Source organism: Tasmannia lanceolata, unplaced genomic scaffold (assembly GCF_043159265.1).
Source record: "Tasmannia lanceolata isolate RefF3 unplaced genomic scaffold, GAP_Taslan_0.1 ptg000008l, whole genome shotgun sequence".
Taxonomy (NCBI): domain Eukaryota; kingdom Viridiplantae; phylum Streptophyta; class Magnoliopsida; order Canellales; family Winteraceae; genus Tasmannia; species Tasmannia lanceolata.
The window spans coordinates 16,275,792-16,294,731 of record NW_027518685.1 but is presented as its reverse complement, the minus strand read 5'-3'; the positions used below and the strand labels follow the sequence as shown (position 1 = coordinate 16,294,731).

The following is an 18,940-nucleotide window of genomic DNA, read 5'->3' as shown; positions in this document are numbered from 1 at the left end:
ATTCAGTGCAATCCATTGCAAAGCCTACCCAATGGTACTTGGATCATTCAACAAGAGGTTTCACTTTTAATCTTGACCGCCCAAAATATGTGCTCTTAAGAACTCCTGATAAATTACCCTATGAAATGACCATTTTGTAGGAGTTGAGTCATATCAGTGTCATAGTCTTGGGTTGGTGATACATTATAAAAAAAGACTCTATATCACATTATATTTTGATATCTAAACCTCTCATACACCTTTAAACCTTGAAAACTCTCCTCCACCAATGTTTTATTCGTTCTCTTCAAAGTCTTCAGCAACCGCGGGTTGACCCCTGAATGGGACAACAAATCGTTTGCTACATTGACCTCTGATGGCCACAAGGAGGATGCCCCAGTTTGTTTGAGATCGCGTGGTCACCATGCTTATGTTGAGCCTAAAATTTCCAAAAAGCAGATGCGAGGATTCCCACCTTGTAAGTTTTAGTGGAAGAAGAGTTTTAGTGAAGGATAGACACCTTGAGGTGTGAGTAGGAGAGCTTCCAAATACCCTATAGATGACTCTCCTTGATGGTGAAAGTGAGAATAGAAAGCCCCGTCAACTTGGAAGATACGTAAGACTAAACAATCAGAAAGAACTTTCGGATATTATTTTCATAAAAGACTCTACATAAAACAAATTTTACCTCCATTTTTACGTTGAAAGAAACGGAGCCTGAAAGAAAGGAATTAGAAAAATCTTCCATTTCACTATTCGCTTCTTACCGTATTCCTTCTTGCTGAAACGTTCCTAACGGAATTCTGAAAAGAATTTCAAAAAACGAGTGCTCCTAAGGAACCGAGAGTGGAACCCATCAAATCTTTACAGTTTACATGGGGTAGTTTTGCCACTTTTACGTCGAAAGAAATGGAGCCTGAAAGAAAGGAATTAGAAAAATCTTCCATTTCACTATTCGCTTCTTAGCGTATTCCTTCTTGCTGAAACGTTCCTAACAGAATTCTGAAAAAGAATTTCAAAAAAGAGTGCTCCTAAGGAACCAAGAGTGGAACCCATCAAATCTTTACAGTTTACATGGGGTAGTTTTGCCATTTTTACGTCGAAAGAAATGGAGCCTGAAAGAAAGGAATTAGAAAAATCTTCCATTTCACTATTCGCTTCTTAGCGTATTCCTTCTTGCTGAAACGTTCCTAACAGAATTCTGAAAAAGAATTTCAAAAAAGAGTGCTCCTAAGGAACCAAGAGTGGAACCCATCAAATCTTTACCGTTTACATGGGGTAGTTTTGCCATTTTAGACCGTATAAATGTAAACCTTGGAAACCAATAAATATTTATAAGGGAATATACGTGGCAAAATAATTGCTTAATAGTCCCTAAGAAAAGCATATTATCCAAGCAGTCATACTTTTAAAAATCCCTAAGAAAAGCATATGCCATGCAGGGACTAATATGCAAAAATCTTTATTTATAAATTGGGATTTGCTAAGGTCCATCGCGAAAGGCATTTCGCGGCTGGTCTGCATGTCAGACCAGCCACCTCGTGAATGGGGGACAAAAGCTGTTGACTCCATTCACGAGGTGTCTGGTTTGAAGTGCAACAGACCAGCCATGAAATGCCTTCTGCGATAGACACTAGCAATTTCCTTATAAATTTAAATTTTTTTATAATTAATAAATATCTTATGCATGTAAATATCTCTGTAGCTATCAAATTGCAAAGTCAACACGTTTTCTACTTTTTTAGGCTCATTTCCCCCTTTATTTTTTTCGCCCTTCACTTTGCAAAAATCCACCAATAGGGTGCCCGTGGAGCTGATTTTTGCAAGGGCACCCTTCATTTAATCATTCCTCTTAAATTAAGTACCTTACATTTCAAGGCTCTGTTTTGACTCCAAAAGGTAATTAAATTTCCGATAAACTTACCTCTAAGTCTCTAACCACAATCAATTTTACATGAATTGACTCTGGTTTTTGTTGAAGAACTCTTAAAATTCAACGGAATGCTAGTGTCGCGGGCGTTTCGATGTGGGGTATGGATTCTTTCCATAGTTGCCCCACGTTTTTTTCTAAGTATTCTTTCTCTGACTGGTTCTGCTTTACTCCCTTGTGTCGCGTCAGGTATACGACTTATTAGGGTTTTCTTAACTTACCTTTCAGCTTTTACTTTTGAAACTTCTTGCTTCTACAGTGCCCCTATTTGGGTTCTCCTTCCCGTATTAGTGGTTTTCCAAAAAAGGCTCTGTAACTGGAATTCTGGCTTTATTTGAGGTGTAGTAATCCTGTTTGTATATGGGTATTGAGAGAAGGGTTATTTTCTCTCGGTCTGTGTAAAAAATAAAGGAGCTAGATAACTACATAACTGGGTTTATTGGGAAAACAGGGCTGGTTTAAGACAGGATTGTGCTTTTGAAATTAGGGTTTTAGGACCTATTTTCTTCTGGGTTTTCCTGTTGAGGTTTGATTTTGGAATTACTCCTCTCTGTTTATCCATATAACGTGTCTGAAGATACAGCAAAGCTTGAATTGTGAGGCCAAAAGGGTTCATTTGGGAGAATCTTGTGATATTTAAGTTTGAACATTATCCACTTTGCTTGTTTCCCTTGATATGATTTTGGGTTTTGGAGCTGTATTCTGTTTGGTTTTCTTTCCAAGCCTTGCTTGTATCTATTGGTTTGTCTATGATAGAGCTACAAATATCCTGACAAAAATTGGAAATTCAGATACAAAAGGGTATACTGAAACAAATTGGAAATTCTGAGATAAAAGGGTTCATTTGAGAAAATTTCGTAGTTGTGGAATTTGGATGTTAGTCAGGATTTTGGCTTCGGTTTATAGAATCTTATGATTCTGTAATAGGATGATGTTCCTAGCGTGGTTTCTGTTGAAGAGGTATTGGGCAATTTAGATTTTGTTATCTATTTGCAAAGGAGTGACAAACTCGTGCGACTTGGTTGCGAAGAGCTGGAACTTTGGGGAGTGTTCTCCTTTTATTGCCTGTAAGTATTCTTAATTGATCAGTCACCTTCTTGAATGGTGTATTTCCATAGTTTTGTTCTTAATTTTCTTTCAACCAGATGATAGAGACAACATCAAAACTTGACAGTCATGAGTAAGATTTTGTTGAATTGTGTGTTGCGTTGATTGGAAATCTTTATATTGATTGAATTCCCCAAACTCCATAATTGTACATGTGTTTGTTGTTGGATCACAATCATATTCCTAGATTCCTGACCACTGGGAAGATAAACGTATTGCTCATAAAGGATTTTAGATGATTTATCTGGACAAGTAAATTCGTATTCAATTGATATGATTTTCTGATACTTGTTATATGTTGAATTTGGAAATAATCTCGCCTCATTTTATCTAGTTTGGTAATGCATTTCTTTCTAACCTTCAGAGTGTGACTTTGGGATTTACGAAATGCTTACTATGAATGCTTCAAAGCTTGACGTCATGTCTTATTAGAAGCGTTATTGGCTTTTTATCAATAAACACACTTATTTTAAACTTACGATACCTCTGCTTGCCAACTTTAAGGCAACATAGGACAGTTCATGTTGGGGATTGAATATCAGAATGAGACCTCATCAAACCTTAAATGAGCGTTGAAGTGTATTCCCATACAATACCCGCTAAATAAATCAATATGAAATCACTGCAACTTGTACAAACATTTCTTTTGTGGCAGAAAGGTTGTGAAAGAAGTTGAGTAGTTAAGTTCATATAACTGCAGAAGAAGACTATAATACAGGACAATGAGTATTTTTATTTATTACTAATCTCGCTATAATATAGGACAATGAGTATTTTTATTTATTAAATCTCATAATTTATCCTTTCTTTCTGATGAGTAACATTTTGTTGATGAAAAGAACAAGAACACAATTGCGCTAGGGGCAGAAATTGTCCGATGCATAGCTTATGCTTAAATAGTCCTTTTCTCACTAAAATGTCGGCATTCCCATTGGCATGATGAATATGACTGAAAGTTTCATTGCTTTGGATCACTACGTCCATCTCAAGTCCTCATAATTGCATTAGAAGGGTCATTCCCCACAATATCTTGAATTTAAGAACCTTAAATCATCTAAGAAAGCTTGAGTGCCTGCTTCATCAAAGTCTATAATTCAGTCCGCTTCATCCAAGAACCTTAAATCCACACTCCCCTCCCCTCCTATACAGATGTGTATTGCCTATCAAACTCTTGACTTTGATAGAGCCCTTTCAATGTTTCCTTCCAACGAATGACTACTGCATTCTTTCTTGGTCCTCCTTTAAGACTTTCCTCCATGTCATTATATCAAAGGTATCTCTTTCCTTCTTGGTCCTACTTGAAGACTTTGCTCCATGTCAATATATTAAAGGTATTTTATGCCTATTTTGAAATATATTACTTCTGAAAACAAGGGAAAAAAATAATAAGGTCTAAGTTTTCTGCAATGTTCACGCATATTTGATTCAAAACTTGCCCAGGTGCCACTGAAAACAAGGAAAAGAAAAATAAGGCCTAAGTTTCTTCAATATTCACACTAAGTTGATTCGAAACTTGCCCAGATGCCTGGTGAGTTGAATTTGTCAAGTCAAACAAGTCGATGAAAAACTTAAAAGATCTTTAAAACATATTAAAATAAAAATATTGAAGTATATATAAGTTTTTAATTGATTTGTCCTTACATATGTAATACATGCTCGGTTAGGCTGACTAATTTGGCTTGACTGTGTTGGAGCCAACCATATGAGTTTTCGTTGGTTTCTGAGCAAAGAATTAATATGAAAATTATTATATCTTTTTATCACCTTTGGATCCTTTTTTTTATGTCTGAAGTTAGTTTACCAGCAAACTTGTTTCTTATTATTAGTTTTAAAATTTACGAAAGTATCATATATGACAATACACATCCTATGATTGGTACAATTATGGGAGATGGCAAAATACATAAGACTATAAGTTCTGATGTAACATAAAGTTGTTTGTAGATTGTTATGATTGAGACTTCTCTCTTGGTGGAGTTTTGCATATCTCCTTATGTCCATGATAAAAGAATTTGGGCCTTGGACCCAATTGGTGTTTTCTTGGTCAAATCCCTATTTAGGTGCGATGTGGAAGATGGTTCAAAATTTCAAATACTTCCCCATTGGCTAAAGTGAGGAACCCCTTGGCTCCTCCAAGAGTAGTTTCACTTGTTCGGTGGCAGCTAGAAAGATCAACACACACGTGAGAAAGTTAAAAGAAAATACTTCCATGTGCGAGTTGGAGTATGTTATGCAAATTCAAAGGGTAGTCCCTTGATCATCTTATGATCCGTTGCCCTTTTCTCACAAACTTTGGGGGAAATTTTAGAGGTCTTCAGTGTATCGTGGGTTCGTCCCTAACTTCTTTTTTTTTGGAGGGGGGGGTTTGCTATTTGCCTATTCGGTCATGGTGGATAACCCCTTTGAGATTTGGATTCCATAGCCGTGTGTTGGAACCTTGAAATAAACGACATGACTTTTAAAGGCATTAGCGAGCCTTTCAGCAACCAGATTACTGAAACTAAAATCAATATTATAAGATGGGCGGACTACGAGCTGAAAACAAAAGGAACTCCTGTTGATCTCTTCCTTGGGAATTGTAGATCTATTTCAATTAGCAAGTTTCCCAAATCCAAGGCTTGTCCCAAATGGTCCCTGCTACCAATGGATCATATAAAACTCAACTTCGATGGGAGCTCTTGCAGCAACATTGGCCCGATTAGTGTTGGGGGAGTCTCTAAGGAGCATTTTGAGAACTTTGTCAATTATTTTTGCAGGACCATTGGGGAGGCTGATTCGAGCAAAGTGGAGATAAGACCGCTCCTCACTGGCCTACTTCTTTTTTTTTTTTTTTTTTTTTTTTTTTGTGAATGGCTCCTCATTGGCCTACTTATTTTCAAGGACTACATATCCAGCAACCTCGTGGTATCAATTTGGCAACTAGACACTATGGGTCTGAAATCTGAATACATTCTTGATGCTACCTTTGGTTTTCTTGCCTACCTTCCACAGTATCATCAATTCATCATGCTAAAACCATTCTATCATGACTATCACTACATAAGGATCCCCACTTGTCGTTCTTGGTCACTGTTCGATTTAATTTGTTAATGCTTACCGCCATTTTGAAGTAACAAGCAACTAACAGTCCAACATCTATAGGAAAGAGAAGACCGCTTGTGTTAACAGATGATTGACACGATTTCCATGTTTTGTTCACAATCTTATTTAAACAAAATTCTTTTAATGATTGTTTCCTTGCTGCGTCATATATGCCAGGGTTGAAACGGACAAAGAATATGTGTGACCCTTATATATATATATATATATATATATATATATATATATATATATATATATATATATATATATATATATATATATATGAGAAAACTGTTGGTGAGCTTAAGCGCACCATTTTTTTGGTGCGCTTAAGTTGTTATAACGCCTCCCATTGGTGCGCTTAAGCGGGACCCAGCGGGACCCGAACATTTAAACGAATGGGAGGCGTTATAACAACTTAAGCGCACCAAAAAAATGGTGAGCTTAAGCGCACCTACAGTTCTCTCTCTCTCTCTCTCTTTCTATATATATATATATATATATATATATATATATATATATATAAGATGTGTGACTCTTAATATTGGGAGCACTTAAGTCTAGGGTTTTCCATGAAGTTTAGCGTAAAGTTCCATAGAAATCTGAACTTGTTAATCCTAATCACCCATTGGCAATTGAGGTGATGCAATGCCGCTGTCTTTGAGGTGCATCTATTGGCAAAGTTCTTTGGTCTGCATCCTATGAACTTTGGCATCTTGTCGTTTTTGGTGTGTGAAATATTTTAGTTTTTTTTTTTTTTTTTCATTTTCTTTAAATGTTATTTTAGTTTATTGTCATCATCGAAAACTTGCGCTCTTTTTTGCTCATAGCTTTCTTGGATGATCCACAGTTCATAGAATGGATCATCTTGTGAATAATTGGAATAATTGCTCATAGCTTCCTGATTAGGCCATTATTGGTCTTGTTGCAATTGTCCATCAATCATTTCACACATTTTATTGTAGTTTTCTTTTACGATTCTATTCTTCTGAGAACTTTGGTTAACTCTTTTTGTTTCATGAGCTACGGATGTTTAATTTAACATGGTACTCTGAATTGATCTTTCCAGTTCTGGTATTCTACATAGATGGATATCCATATAAGAAATGATAGATGAAGCCCTTTCAAAAATTTTATTTTGATGTGCAGATCGAGGTTACTTTCTTATTGGATGGGGAAGGATGTTTCTGAAGTTGAGCAAGCATTGAGATATCCTTGTGATGTAAAGGTAAACATTAATATTACATTCCTTCACATTGGCTCCAAGTTTTCTTTTCATTCTTTTTGAGTTTGGAGTATTTATTGGCCCTCTTGAACGTTGTATCTTTTCATGACTTTACCCAATTATATACTGTCTTTAAATTTTAGAGACATACCTGAGCTTTGAGGAGTAGGATATTATTATTATTTTTGTAATGGAAAGTATGAAATTCTTTATCAAGTTACTTCTTTTCTAATGTATGCATGTTTAGGCTAGATGGCTATGAGTATATGAAAATTGAATGTATAAAGGTTGCCGACCCCAACTAGTTTGGGACAAAGGCTTAGTTGAGTTGAGTAGGGGTTGCTTGACTTTTTTCTGAATAAACAAATCAAAAGCATCATATTAAGCACTTTTTTTTTAATTTCCCTAGGGAAAAATCCTTCATGTACTACACATATATGATTCTTCTAAAGAAGTTTTTTTTTTTGAATGGTAATTCTTCTAAAAACGCTAAACATTTGTTGCGGGTCACCCAGTTGCCTCACAAATGATTTACGTAAGAGTGTATGGGTAGTAAGAGGCATGGAAGGATAGTAAGTGGCATGCAATGTTTCGTCCTTTTCATCAAACACATTAAAGGTTAACACTTGATACCTAAATAAGTCAAATAACGGGTTGTCCAATATGGAATGAATACCCTTGGACTTTCCTTATTAAGAGACAACTGAAAGTGAGTGAAAGAAATGTGAGATTTTCTTTATTAAGAGACAACGTGAAAGAGAGTGAAAGAAATGTGAGATGCCTGGGCAGCTTCTTGGAAAGAAAGCTGTAGAAGGGACTAATAGAAGTGACTTTTGGCGTTGCGTTTTGTTCAAATGGCCTGCTCAGGTTCATGTTTTGGTTTTGAGTCTAAAATCTTAGCCGTTTTTTACCATTAAAGTCTATTTGTGTTAGAAACATTGGATGCCATTTTCTTCAAGCACGTCAGCAAATCAAGAGGGACTATGTACATTGAAGATGGAAGAGAAATGGCAGGCATCTGTGTTTTGCCTATGTAATAAGTCAAATAATGGGATGTCCGATGTGTGAATGAATACCATTGGAGTTTCCTTATTAAGAGACAATGTGAAAGTGAGTGAAAGAAATGTGAGATTTTCTTTATTAAGAGACAATGTGAAAAAGAGTGAAAGAAATGTGAGATGCCTGGGCAGCTTCTTGGCAAGAAAGCTGTAGAAGGGACTACTAGAAGTGACTTTTGGCTTCACTTCATGGTGCAAGTGGCATGTTCAAGAAAATATGGCTACAAAAATGCAATGCAAATGAGTGAATGAGTAATCATTGAAATGATCTAAGGAAAATATGCATTCTCTTTGTAGTGGCGGGCCAACGTTGTCGAGCTTCTTTAGCGAAAATTAGATCTCCAACAAAAGATACATCATCTGACTTTCTCCATTTTATTCTTCGAAGAAGAGCTCTTCAGCTTCTTCGACGGCGGAACAACGGATTTCTGAGGAGTTCTACCACCGTTGGCATTAGCTGAATGCGAATGAGAGGAGGGATTTGGGGAATTAAGGGTTCTACAAGAGCGACGCGAGTTCTTCTCATCCACCATTGTAAAGAAGCAAAACCCTAGCAGCTTAAAGCCTACCTGGTTCGAGGGATCAGAGTCGACTCCAAAAATAATAATCAAGCGTCTATTTCCGAGTGTCTGAATCATTTTCCAACTTTCGATGAAAAAGAAAAAGAAAGATAACATAAAAAAATAAAGAGAACCTAAACCCAAAATGTTAGTGAAAATACCATTTTTTTTTTGTCATTGCGATGATAAGTTGGGCTCGGCTCGATTTCTGGAAATTCAGGTTGTGCTTTTGCTATAAACTCAGCTTGGGTTCAGGTTTGCAATAAGAGGTAAAAAAAATAATCCAAATGGCGAGATGGATGGCCCTGATTCACCGAGACTTCTTATTGGCATTATGTTGAGGGTTCCATGCGGAAAGCAAAGATTGCACGTTGGAAAAGTGAATGGATGGGGAAGGGCTTGTAAGGACTCGAGCACCCTCCCCTTAACAACTTGCTTTTAAGGGTCCCAACAAATGGTATCATAGCCGGGGCGTAGTGACCCTGGCGTATAAGCCCTCGAGGATGGAGAACTCAGGTCCCAACAAATGGTATCATAGCCGGGGCGTAGTGACCCTGGCGTACCCTCGAGGATGGAGAAAATCCCTCAGGGAGGTTGGCGATGTCCGCTCTCCTGTCATGAAGATAGAATTTAATGGGGCGTGATACTATGAGAAGGCTTAATCTGAGACGCGGATACGATGCACAATCTGGGCCCACCCACAAGACACTAGCATGATCCAGGCCTCTCATTTGTGGGCCGTATCATGGAAGTTATAGTTATCAGATGATCCGGACTATTCGATCAATGGCACCCAAACATATTATTAGTAAAAAAAAAATATGAAGCAATACCACGTGAAGAATTTCTCTAAAATCATATATATTTTTCTAAACAAGGCTACTGATATAAGCACTACCATGTTCTAACAATTGCACCAACTCAGCTTGTCTTTACTTTTTAATTTGCTTCAAAGAGCTTTTTGGGAACTGTAACAACCTTCGACAGTTATTTAAATAACAAAAGATAAAATGACTTAGTGCAATTATCAAAACATTTTAGTGCAAATATCAATAGCCCTAAACAAACTTATCTAAAAAACCCAATCCAAAGAAAATAGAGGACACTGTTGCATAGCTTTTAATAACAATGGGCCAAAAATAGCTAAACTGGTTTAAAAAATAACCTCTTATGATTTCAAAATAGTGCATGGACATTTTAAAATTTATTCGAAATTTGATGTAGTTGTGTAATAGAATGATGCATGGACATTTTAAAATTCATTCCAAATTAGATGTCTTTGTATATGTCTTTTTCCTAAGGCCCTGTTTGGACTGCAAGAAAACTTTTCGGATGGAAAATTTTTTCCTGAGAATTTTTCATTCTTTCCATGATTTAGAGGGAAATTATGACTATGGTTAATTTGGAGGGATATTGTCATAAATATTTGAAGGTCTCTCCCAGTCAAAACTGAATGGGACTGGTTCAAATTATCTCTTTTTTTTTTTTTGAGTGGTTAAAAGATTCATTCATGAAAGAGATTGAGATGGTCAAGAACAAGAACAGAGAGAAGATATACAATCTACACAGAAAGGAAACAAAAATACAGAGGATAGAAAATCAAGGTGGAAGGAAATCGAACTGCTCTAAGTCCTCCAAGTGAACTCCGATTCTAGCAAGCTTGTCCACCTCACTGTTAGCGGATCTCCTAACGTGATGAAAAGAAACACTACAGTTGTCCACAATGTCTTTAATCTCATTAAATTGATCCGCAAAGCGCCAAGGAAAAACATGTGATCAGGCTAGCCATCGAATCACATTGAGAGAGTCCCCCTCCACCACGACCCGATTATGATTTTCTCCCACTAGAAGCTTCAATCCTTGGTGCACCGCACGGACCTCCGTCTCATTGGAATCAACGACACCGCATGGACCTCCGCTAAATTATCACTTTTCTTGTGTACAAAGAAGTAGGAAATTTTAGAAATATTCTCCGTTCCAAACTTTTCCATGAAAATTCTTGGAATCCAAACTTTTCTTCACTTCTTCAATGCTCTTATCTTCTTCAAATCATTATATTGTACCATTCAATTTAGTACGACGATCAGGCTTATGAATGCCCCTGGGAGATGGCTTATTATGACGTATGTTTGAGAAATGAGATGTGATATATGAGAAATTTGGACAATTCAGTCTTTATTTTATTCATAATATTTATAGTTAGCACTTAACATTATGTGTGATTAAATTTTCTTAGTTCCATTGATGTATTGCAATAAATTTTATTTTTTAATTGATAAAATTTGTCTTTTGGTTAAATTTGGTTGATATAATTGTTTCTTATATTTTTCTAACAATTCTCAATTTTTAATTTTTAACTATTTAAAAAAAAAATCTTCTATTGTAGCATCTTTTCCAAAGTAGAACACTAAAAAAATCTTCTATCATAGCGTCTTTTCTTTATGTCTTATTCTGTTATTCTTAGTACATTTTCCGCGATTGCAGGTGCATAGTTTGATGTGCGGAGAGCTTACAAAACTGGTTGATAGGGTCACACGTGTAATCCCAGCCATAGAATCAGCTAGACCAGGGTGCAAATCTGGTATACAGGCTTTGTGCTCTTTAAGTATTGCAATTGACAAAGCCAAGTTACTTCTTCAGCATTGTTCTGAGTCCAGCAAGCTCTACTTGGTATGTTCTCAGTTTTCCTTCATGGATGCATTTTGAAACGGTCTATGGAAACAGGACCCCTGCAATAGGTAGATATTGAAACATCATTTACTCCTTTTCAAATTGCACAAACACCTTCAATACTATAATGTTAGAACTTTACATAAAGATTTTTTTATTGTAGGTAACAGTACTCTACAATATTGTGTTGTAACCAACATGTCATTATACCTGAATGTTCAGGCAAGAACTAAGACTTGATAGCTAGGAACATAACAAAGAACATGACCTTGGATAGGATAGAATGGAAGAAAATGATCCACGTAGAAGAACCCAACTAGAGCCAGGATTAGAACCGGATAGATTCGTTTCACATTCTTCATGAAATTTTTCTAAAGTATTCATTTAGCCGACCCCAACTAGTTTGGGACAAAGGCTTTGTTGAGTTGAGTTGTTCAGGCAAGAACAGGAGTATAGAAGTTATGTTGATATGTTTAGTAGATGCATTATTGATGCTATGCTGGAGCTTGGTGTGACTTATCTATTATGCTTTGAGATTGGTCTATATTCAAGGTTTTAAATATCGGTTTAGGTAGAAATTTCGGCCGAAATCATGTAAAACTATAACAATTTTTTTTTAATATCTACCGAAATGTATAAAATTTCGGTGGAAATCTTTAACATTTTGGTAGAAATTTTGTAATTAAGGGTGAAAAAACGAAATTTCAGATTTGGGCCAAATTTCAGGGAAATCATGTGAGAATCTCATTCAATGTACTTTTGGTTTCAATTTCAGTTGACCGAAACCGAAATATTTCGGCGAAATTTCAGCCGAAATTTAAAGTTATGTCTATATTGCATGGCTTATGTCTTTGTTTCCAATAAAAAGCCCACTATAGTAAACCTTAATAGTTTGTGGGCTCTCTGGATGAGAAAGATCTTCATTTGCAGTCTTCAACAATTTTATAATGTTGTCTCTTTCCTATGTTAAAGAACTCCTATGTAAAGAACTCCCTAATGAGGAACTTAATATTGACACTCAATCCCTGCATAGTGCATCATGTGTACCCTGGTTCAAGGCCAATTCTTTTTGTTTAATTCGTATATGATGGTAAGCGTGGCTAAACACTGCTGGAAAAATCTGTACAGGCAAACGGTTTATGAAGCTGTTAATTTTCTTTCCATTCGGAACATGGTCACCATAGTAATACATTTCTTTTCAAGTTCACCCAAACGGAATGCATTTGATGCAGAATTAAGCATTGTAGACATGAGAGTGCCTTGGATGCACCTATAGCCAATTGAGTATTTGAGTGAATTATGCTTGTTCCAACTGCCTAGTGTCTTAGCGAATGAGTAATGTGATTGTCATGTTCACACAGGGTCTGGTACTTCTCTCATGAGTCGACTTAGATAATTGTTAGTTCAGTCACTTGAGATACAGAAAATATAATCACCTTGGTCAGACGTGAATGGTATGACTAAAATATCTTGATTGCTCTCATATTCTATTTGAGAAATTGCATAAGTTGTTGAGAAGTTCAGCAACCTGCAGCCATTTTTATTTAAATTATTTTGATATCAAAACCTGCCAATCTGGAGAGAATGGGCTGGGACCCAGTTCAGTAAGCTGATTTTTTGAACTATTATTCAAGTTATTTTCATATGCCTGTTATGCATGCACCTTCCAACACAGGGCAACTAACAAGGACAGATGGTTATCATCACAGTATAGCACAAAATACGAAAAATTAGATGGCAGGCAGTGAACAAACTATTTTAAAGTTCGGGTCAAATCATTGGTTGTCGGGGTCAGTTGCCCATTGCAAGATTACATGTGGTTATAAGGTCAGATGATCCAGACTATCCATGTTGTGGGCCCTATTGACAATGAGTATTGGTACAAAAAACTGATTGGATTATGAACCATTCAACTGATGGTTAGAAGGTCAGATGATCCAGGCCATCCTTGTGATGCCATTTTTATACTTTCTGGATGTCTCATAATTAATAAAATTTGTGAGAATGAGGATGTTCGTACAACACTCGCTCTCCGACCTCACAAAATCTCCTTCCTCTTCTCTCCTCTCTTCTCATCTTCTTAATGCTTCGCACAGAAACTGATGACTTTCTCTGGAGTTGGTAATTGTTTCAAAGCTATTTCTTACCTATAACTCTATTTTAGGAGCTTGCTTGTTTATCATGTTAAAAAAGGAGTTCTGTTAACCTTGGCACTATATTGCTTGTTGTCTCATGAATATGATTTTCTTTTATTTCCTTTTACAGAAAACTGAGCTTCTATAATTTTGTATTTTTGTTGGCCTAGATATAATATCATCCTTGCGTATGAAGATCTCTGTATTATTTTTTAAACTCTACATATTTATGCTTATTTAATTGAATTTCCTCTGTTGGCACTTCTGTTGTGTTCTTAATAGTTTCGTTCCATAAATTTTCTCAGGCAATCACAGGTGAATCGGTTCTACTAAGATGTGAACGAGCACAGAAGGAACTGGATCTAAATTTAAGCCAAATTCAGAATATGGTTCCACAACTATTAGCTTCTCAGGTTTGTCATTCAGTATGTCCTTCTGGTATATTAATTAGTTTTAACGCATTTCGATTGTGATATAATATAATAGACAGGCTGATGTTTTTAGACTGCCACAAAAGTACTGACTAGTAGACAAGTCTAAAATATTATATCTTTAGTCTCTGTGAATAAACTCATGATATGATAATTTTATCTTTGAGTGCAAAAAACCTGCTTGTTATTTATCAGTACTCTTGCATTTATTATTTTTCAAGTTATATTCTTTGGTAGAAACGCCTCTCTGCAAAGCAGGGGTAAGGCTGCTTACATCTAGCCCTCCGCAATGGCGGGAGCTTCGTGCACTGGTCTGCCCTTTTTTTTATTCTTTGATAGAAACACGTAATAATAAAATTTCATTTGCAGATCTCTGAAATTGTCAATGACCTTAGAGATGCAAAGTTTATAATGGAATCTTCGGAACAGGAGGCTGGCAGAACACTACTGGCATTGCTCAAGCTGGATAAAGCTGCTGTTGATTCAGCAGAAGTTTCGGAATTTGAGGCTTTCCAAGTTGCAGCTCTTAGGTTGCATATTACATCACCTAAGGCTCTTCTAATTGAGAAAAGATCTATCAGAAAGCTACTTGAAAAGGTCCGTGACACTGACCAGAGAAAGCAGAATATCCTAAAGTACCTCATATATCTTGTAAAAAAGTATGGAAATCTCGTTGGATCTGAGAGCATAGAAAATGTTGATAGTCAGTTTAAAGGTTCCCTTTCAAGCACAAATCCAAATAAAATTGTTGATCCAAAACCAAGTATGGGCTCTGGTGGTGAGAAGGGTCAAAGCGAAGTATATAGGGCACGTGTGCCTCCTGAGGAATTCAGGTGCCCTATTTCCTCAAAATTGATGTTTGATCCTGTGGTCATAGCGTCGGGGCAGACATATGAAAGGATGTGGATAGAGAAATGGCTCAGTGAGGGTCATGATACATGTCCTAAGACGCAGAAAAAGTTATCACATCTATCTCTGACTCCGAACTCTTGCTTGAAGGACCTTATATCCAACTGGTGCAGAGCACATGATGTCACCATTCTGGATCCGTGTGCACAACCAATTCCTTCAGCTTTTAGTTCATGGAGCATTTCATCCAGTTCTATCTCTAGTTGTGCCAGTTCTCTAAATGATGTGCCAGCCCAAATCTTAGATAGAGAGACCGCAGATTATGCAAATCAAAGTGATATCAGCAACATATCAATTTGCTCCTCTGATGCAAGCTACTGTGTTATTTCATCACACAATAAGAGCATTGCAAGCTTAAAGGAGTGCCACTCTCAAATTTTCTCCTGGAGTGGTGATTTTCATGGATCTCAATCTTTTGTGGACTTCAGACATGAAGTTTATATGAACTTTCTCTCGAAACTAGCAGAGCTTCCATTGGATTCCCAACACAAAGCGGTGGAGGATGTAAAAATCTTCATGAAAGACAATGATGAAGTCTGTCATACAATGCACTCTAATGGTTTTGTGGAAGCACTGATGAGTTTTATGACGTATGCACGTGACCTTTCGAATGTAAGCACACAGAAAACAGGAGCTCAGATTCTGTTGGCATTTCTTAGTAACAGCAGGTAATTGGTGCTATTTTGCTGATCAGTCTTTAATTCCAGGCCATTATTATTATTTGACAAAAATTATAATTTCTCAGTCTTTTGCAGCTTTTTTTGTTTTTTGTTCAGTTTGTTTTTTGAAAAAATAACCGGCTGAATTATTAACCTTCAGTTTCAAAGGTATTTTAGGACAGTGCCCGCCGCGACTTGGCTATAGTTGCATGAATCCTCCTCTTAGGTTGTTGACTATGCTTTGGAATCTTGTATTTCCTGGACACTTAGGGCACGTTTGGCTACCATGAATTTTTTTCATGATAAATTTGGTGTCTCCAGGTGGAGATGAGGGTGAAGTGGCTAAAAAGCAGGAAACTAATGTCTCCTAGTGACGAGAGTGGCTAAAAATCAGGAAACAAAAAACTCTACTCAAAATAGGGTCGACTTCTTCCTGTTTCTTAGTCACATCTCATGCTCATCTCAATCGTGCCCTCTCAAATCTCTTTCTCCCACTGCCCTACCCCCTCTCATCACTTGGAGACACCGATTTATCATGAAAAAAAAATTCCTAGCAGCCAGACATGGCCTTAGGGTCTTACATTGGCTAATTTCTACCTTCTGTTGCCGCTCCAGCTCTTCTACTCAGTCCGACATTCTGTCATTTCTGTTGACTAAGGCCTTCATCATGCTACCTTGTATGTGTCTTCTCATAGTGAGTATTCCTTTGTCCTTTGCAAACAAGCTAACCTTCTTTGTTTTGGTCTATGTAGAAATGAAGTACCTTCCCTAGAAGAAGATGCATTTCACCTGCTGGCGTCGTTTCTCGATTCCGAAATATCTAAAGAAGCCATGGCAATATTGCAAATGTTGTCCAGACACTGGTGTTTTAAACCAAAAATTGTGGCATCTGGTGCTCTTCATTCCATCATCAAGATTCTCGACTCTCAAGTTGGTGAACCCCTGGTACATGCTGTCAAAATCCTGTATGATCTATCATCTCACAGTGAAATCAAGTCTCACCTTATATCCTCAGGGTGCATCTCAAAGCTGGTTCCACTTTTGGTTGATAATGAACTCTCTGGAACTTGCATAAAGATTTTGCAAAATCTATGTGATACTGACATTGCTAGGGTTGCAATCGCGGAAACTAATGGATGTATTGCTTCCATTGTTGAACTCCTCGACACTGTCACTTACGATGAACAAGAGCATGCAGTGGCCATTCTCCTTTCATTATGCATTCAAAGTCTTGACTATTGCCAATCAGTTATGAATGAGGGTGTTATCCCAGCTCTCGTCAATATATCTGTCAATGGGAATAGCACGGGGAAGGAAATTGCCATGAAATTGCTCTTGCTTTTGAGAGATCTCAGACATACTAATGATCCTCCAGACAGTTCTGACCTTGAGGTTGGGTCCACTTCCGAATTATCACCGGATTCGAGCACCGTCTGTAAAGAAAGGCGATCAGCTTCCAAAGCTTCAGGGTTTTTCAAAAGAAAAATGAGCATTTTCTCAAAAACCAGAACTTTATCTCTTTATTAAGCGGGTGATGATATGATCACAGCATTTTGAAGAGAATTTAGGAATGCCAGGTATGGGTACCCTGTACAAATTGTCCATATCTGGTGAATTTGAGGTAGGTTGTCATGCTAATTATTTACATGTGTTTACAGTTAGTTTGGTGATTCATTCATGCGTTCGGCTGTTTCTTCGGGGCAGTATACCTAATGAGAATGTACATGCTGTTTTATGTGGATAATGGATCTTAGGTGTTAGAAGTCAATTTTGATGTAGAGGAATGCTTTGTATCATGAGTTAATTTTGGTGCTTCAGTATAGAGGAATGCTTTGTTCCAGTACCATGCTCAATATGATAGCAAATCTTTCTTTGTTTCGGAACTTTGTAACTTTTGAACTTTTCCCACAATGAACATGGTTCAGTGAATGTATAAAAGGCTCTTTTTTAATTCATGTGGTTCTTGCAGGTAAAATATAGGATAAATCTGTAACATGATGATGTTGCGTTTAATTGTCAGATTGGACACTAAAAACAACTGGCTCTGATTTTGTCATTTTATTCAACTAGTTACACACCCTTTCCCATTTCACCCACTTTTTTTTTTTACTGGAGCACTGGTTTTTTCAAGTGAGTTTTTCTCTTATTAAAAAGACTAGACTACACTTGTGTCAAAACAGAAACGAATCGTGGAAGAACAGGTGTGGAAAGAGGACAAAGTGAAGAGGAAGAAGAGGGGAAAAGAGAGAAGAAGAAATTCAGTTGCCTAATCCACCCTTTTATGATTTTGCTCTTTACAAGAAGCTACTTAACCGGATCTCTAACTGGCACTGGAATTGAACGAGATACTGGTGGCTATGCATCCCCATTTGCAATGGAGGATATGTAACTAGATTTTAAATTGGTACCAGTGAAAAAATGACAAAGAAAAAGGGGAGTTCCTATAAATTAAATGTGGCTCTAATAACAGCTCCCCATGCAAAAGGTTTGTTAAATGGCATTGTCATTGCCTAAGAATAATCTAATGTTCTCTTTTTCTTTTCCCTACCGTCAACGAATGTAGAGCTTTTGTTTTCTCTTACTTGGCTTTGCTTATGCGCTTGTAGATTTCTCTGTACTGGGGACTAGCTTGTCCCTATTTTCATTTTATGAAATAAAATCAGTTATCTTTCAAAAAAAAATGTTCTCTTTTTTCTTTTCTTTGATGATGTATTTTGAGCATGCTTTTTATCTTGGATTTATTTGACCGATATTTACTTCTATGGGGTTGGAGTATGATGGACCTTCCAGTGATGCTTCTGAAATTGGGTATGGGATTGGAGCATGAGCCTCAGAAAGCCGAGGATTCTTCATCAGCAACAGGAGAAACAAACATGTAAGCGTTTTAAACCTTAGTGCATGCTTGGTTGTAGGTTTACAGATTTTATGTTCTACTTAATTTATGAGCATGTAGGAGTGCAAACATGTAATGAGCGTTTTCGTCATTCATATTTTTATTTTTGGAATTTTCTCGTGTCAGCCTATATGTATGTATCTGGGATGTGAGGAATGCTTCAGTAGGACACGTCCTCATTGTACTACAATGAGGCACATCCACTACGGCTTCGTGGGTTGATTGATCTGAAGTGTTCGCCCGACATGCCTTTTGATCTTGCATGGCCCAAAGGCATAAAATCATAAAATCCTAACATACAAT

At 37.0% G+C, this 18,940-nt stretch overlaps 1 protein-coding gene across 3 annotated transcripts; it reads left to right on the top strand.

The window, feature by feature from the left end:
- The first annotated feature begins 1,987 nt into the window (after positions 1-1,987).
- LOC143884579 (U-box domain-containing protein 5-like) lies at positions 1,988-18,413 on the top strand. Of its 3 annotated transcripts, none has more exons than XR_013252988.1 (7): positions 1,988-2,976; positions 7,247-7,325; positions 11,425-11,610; positions 14,051-14,158; positions 14,546-15,753; positions 16,497-17,321; positions 17,925-18,413. XR_013252988.1 is itself a non-coding variant. In XM_077388228.1 (6 exons), the coding sequence occupies exons 2-6, from the start codon at positions 7,269-7,271 to the stop codon at positions 17,269-17,271; spliced, it is 2,334 nt and encodes a 777-aa protein (XP_077244343.1). In that variant the 5' UTR covers positions 1,989-2,976; positions 7,247-7,268; the 3' UTR covers positions 17,272-17,699. The 3 variants fall into 3 exon arrangements, 1 of the variants encoding a protein (XP_077244343.1); XR_013252987.1 differs by lacking the exon at positions 17,925-18,413 and adding an exon at positions 17,403-17,699 and having other exon boundaries at positions 1,989-2,976; XM_077388228.1 differs by lacking the exon at positions 17,925-18,413 and having other exon boundaries at positions 1,989-2,976; positions 16,497-17,699.
- Positions 18,414-18,940: the final 527 nt, after the last annotated feature.

Coding starts and splice junctions, on each gene's coding strand:
- LOC143884579 (XM_077388228.1), top strand. CDS start 7,269: ATGGGGAAGGATGTTTCTGAAGTTGAGCAAGCATTGAGATATCCTTGT. Junction 7,326..11,424: donor GATATCCTTGTGATGTAAAG/GTAAACATTAAT, acceptor CCGCGATTGCAG/GTGCATAGTTTGATGTGCGG. Junction 15,754..16,496: donor GCATTTCTTAGTAACAGCAG/GTAATTGGTGCT, acceptor TGGTCTATGTAG/AAATGAAGTACCTTCCCTAG.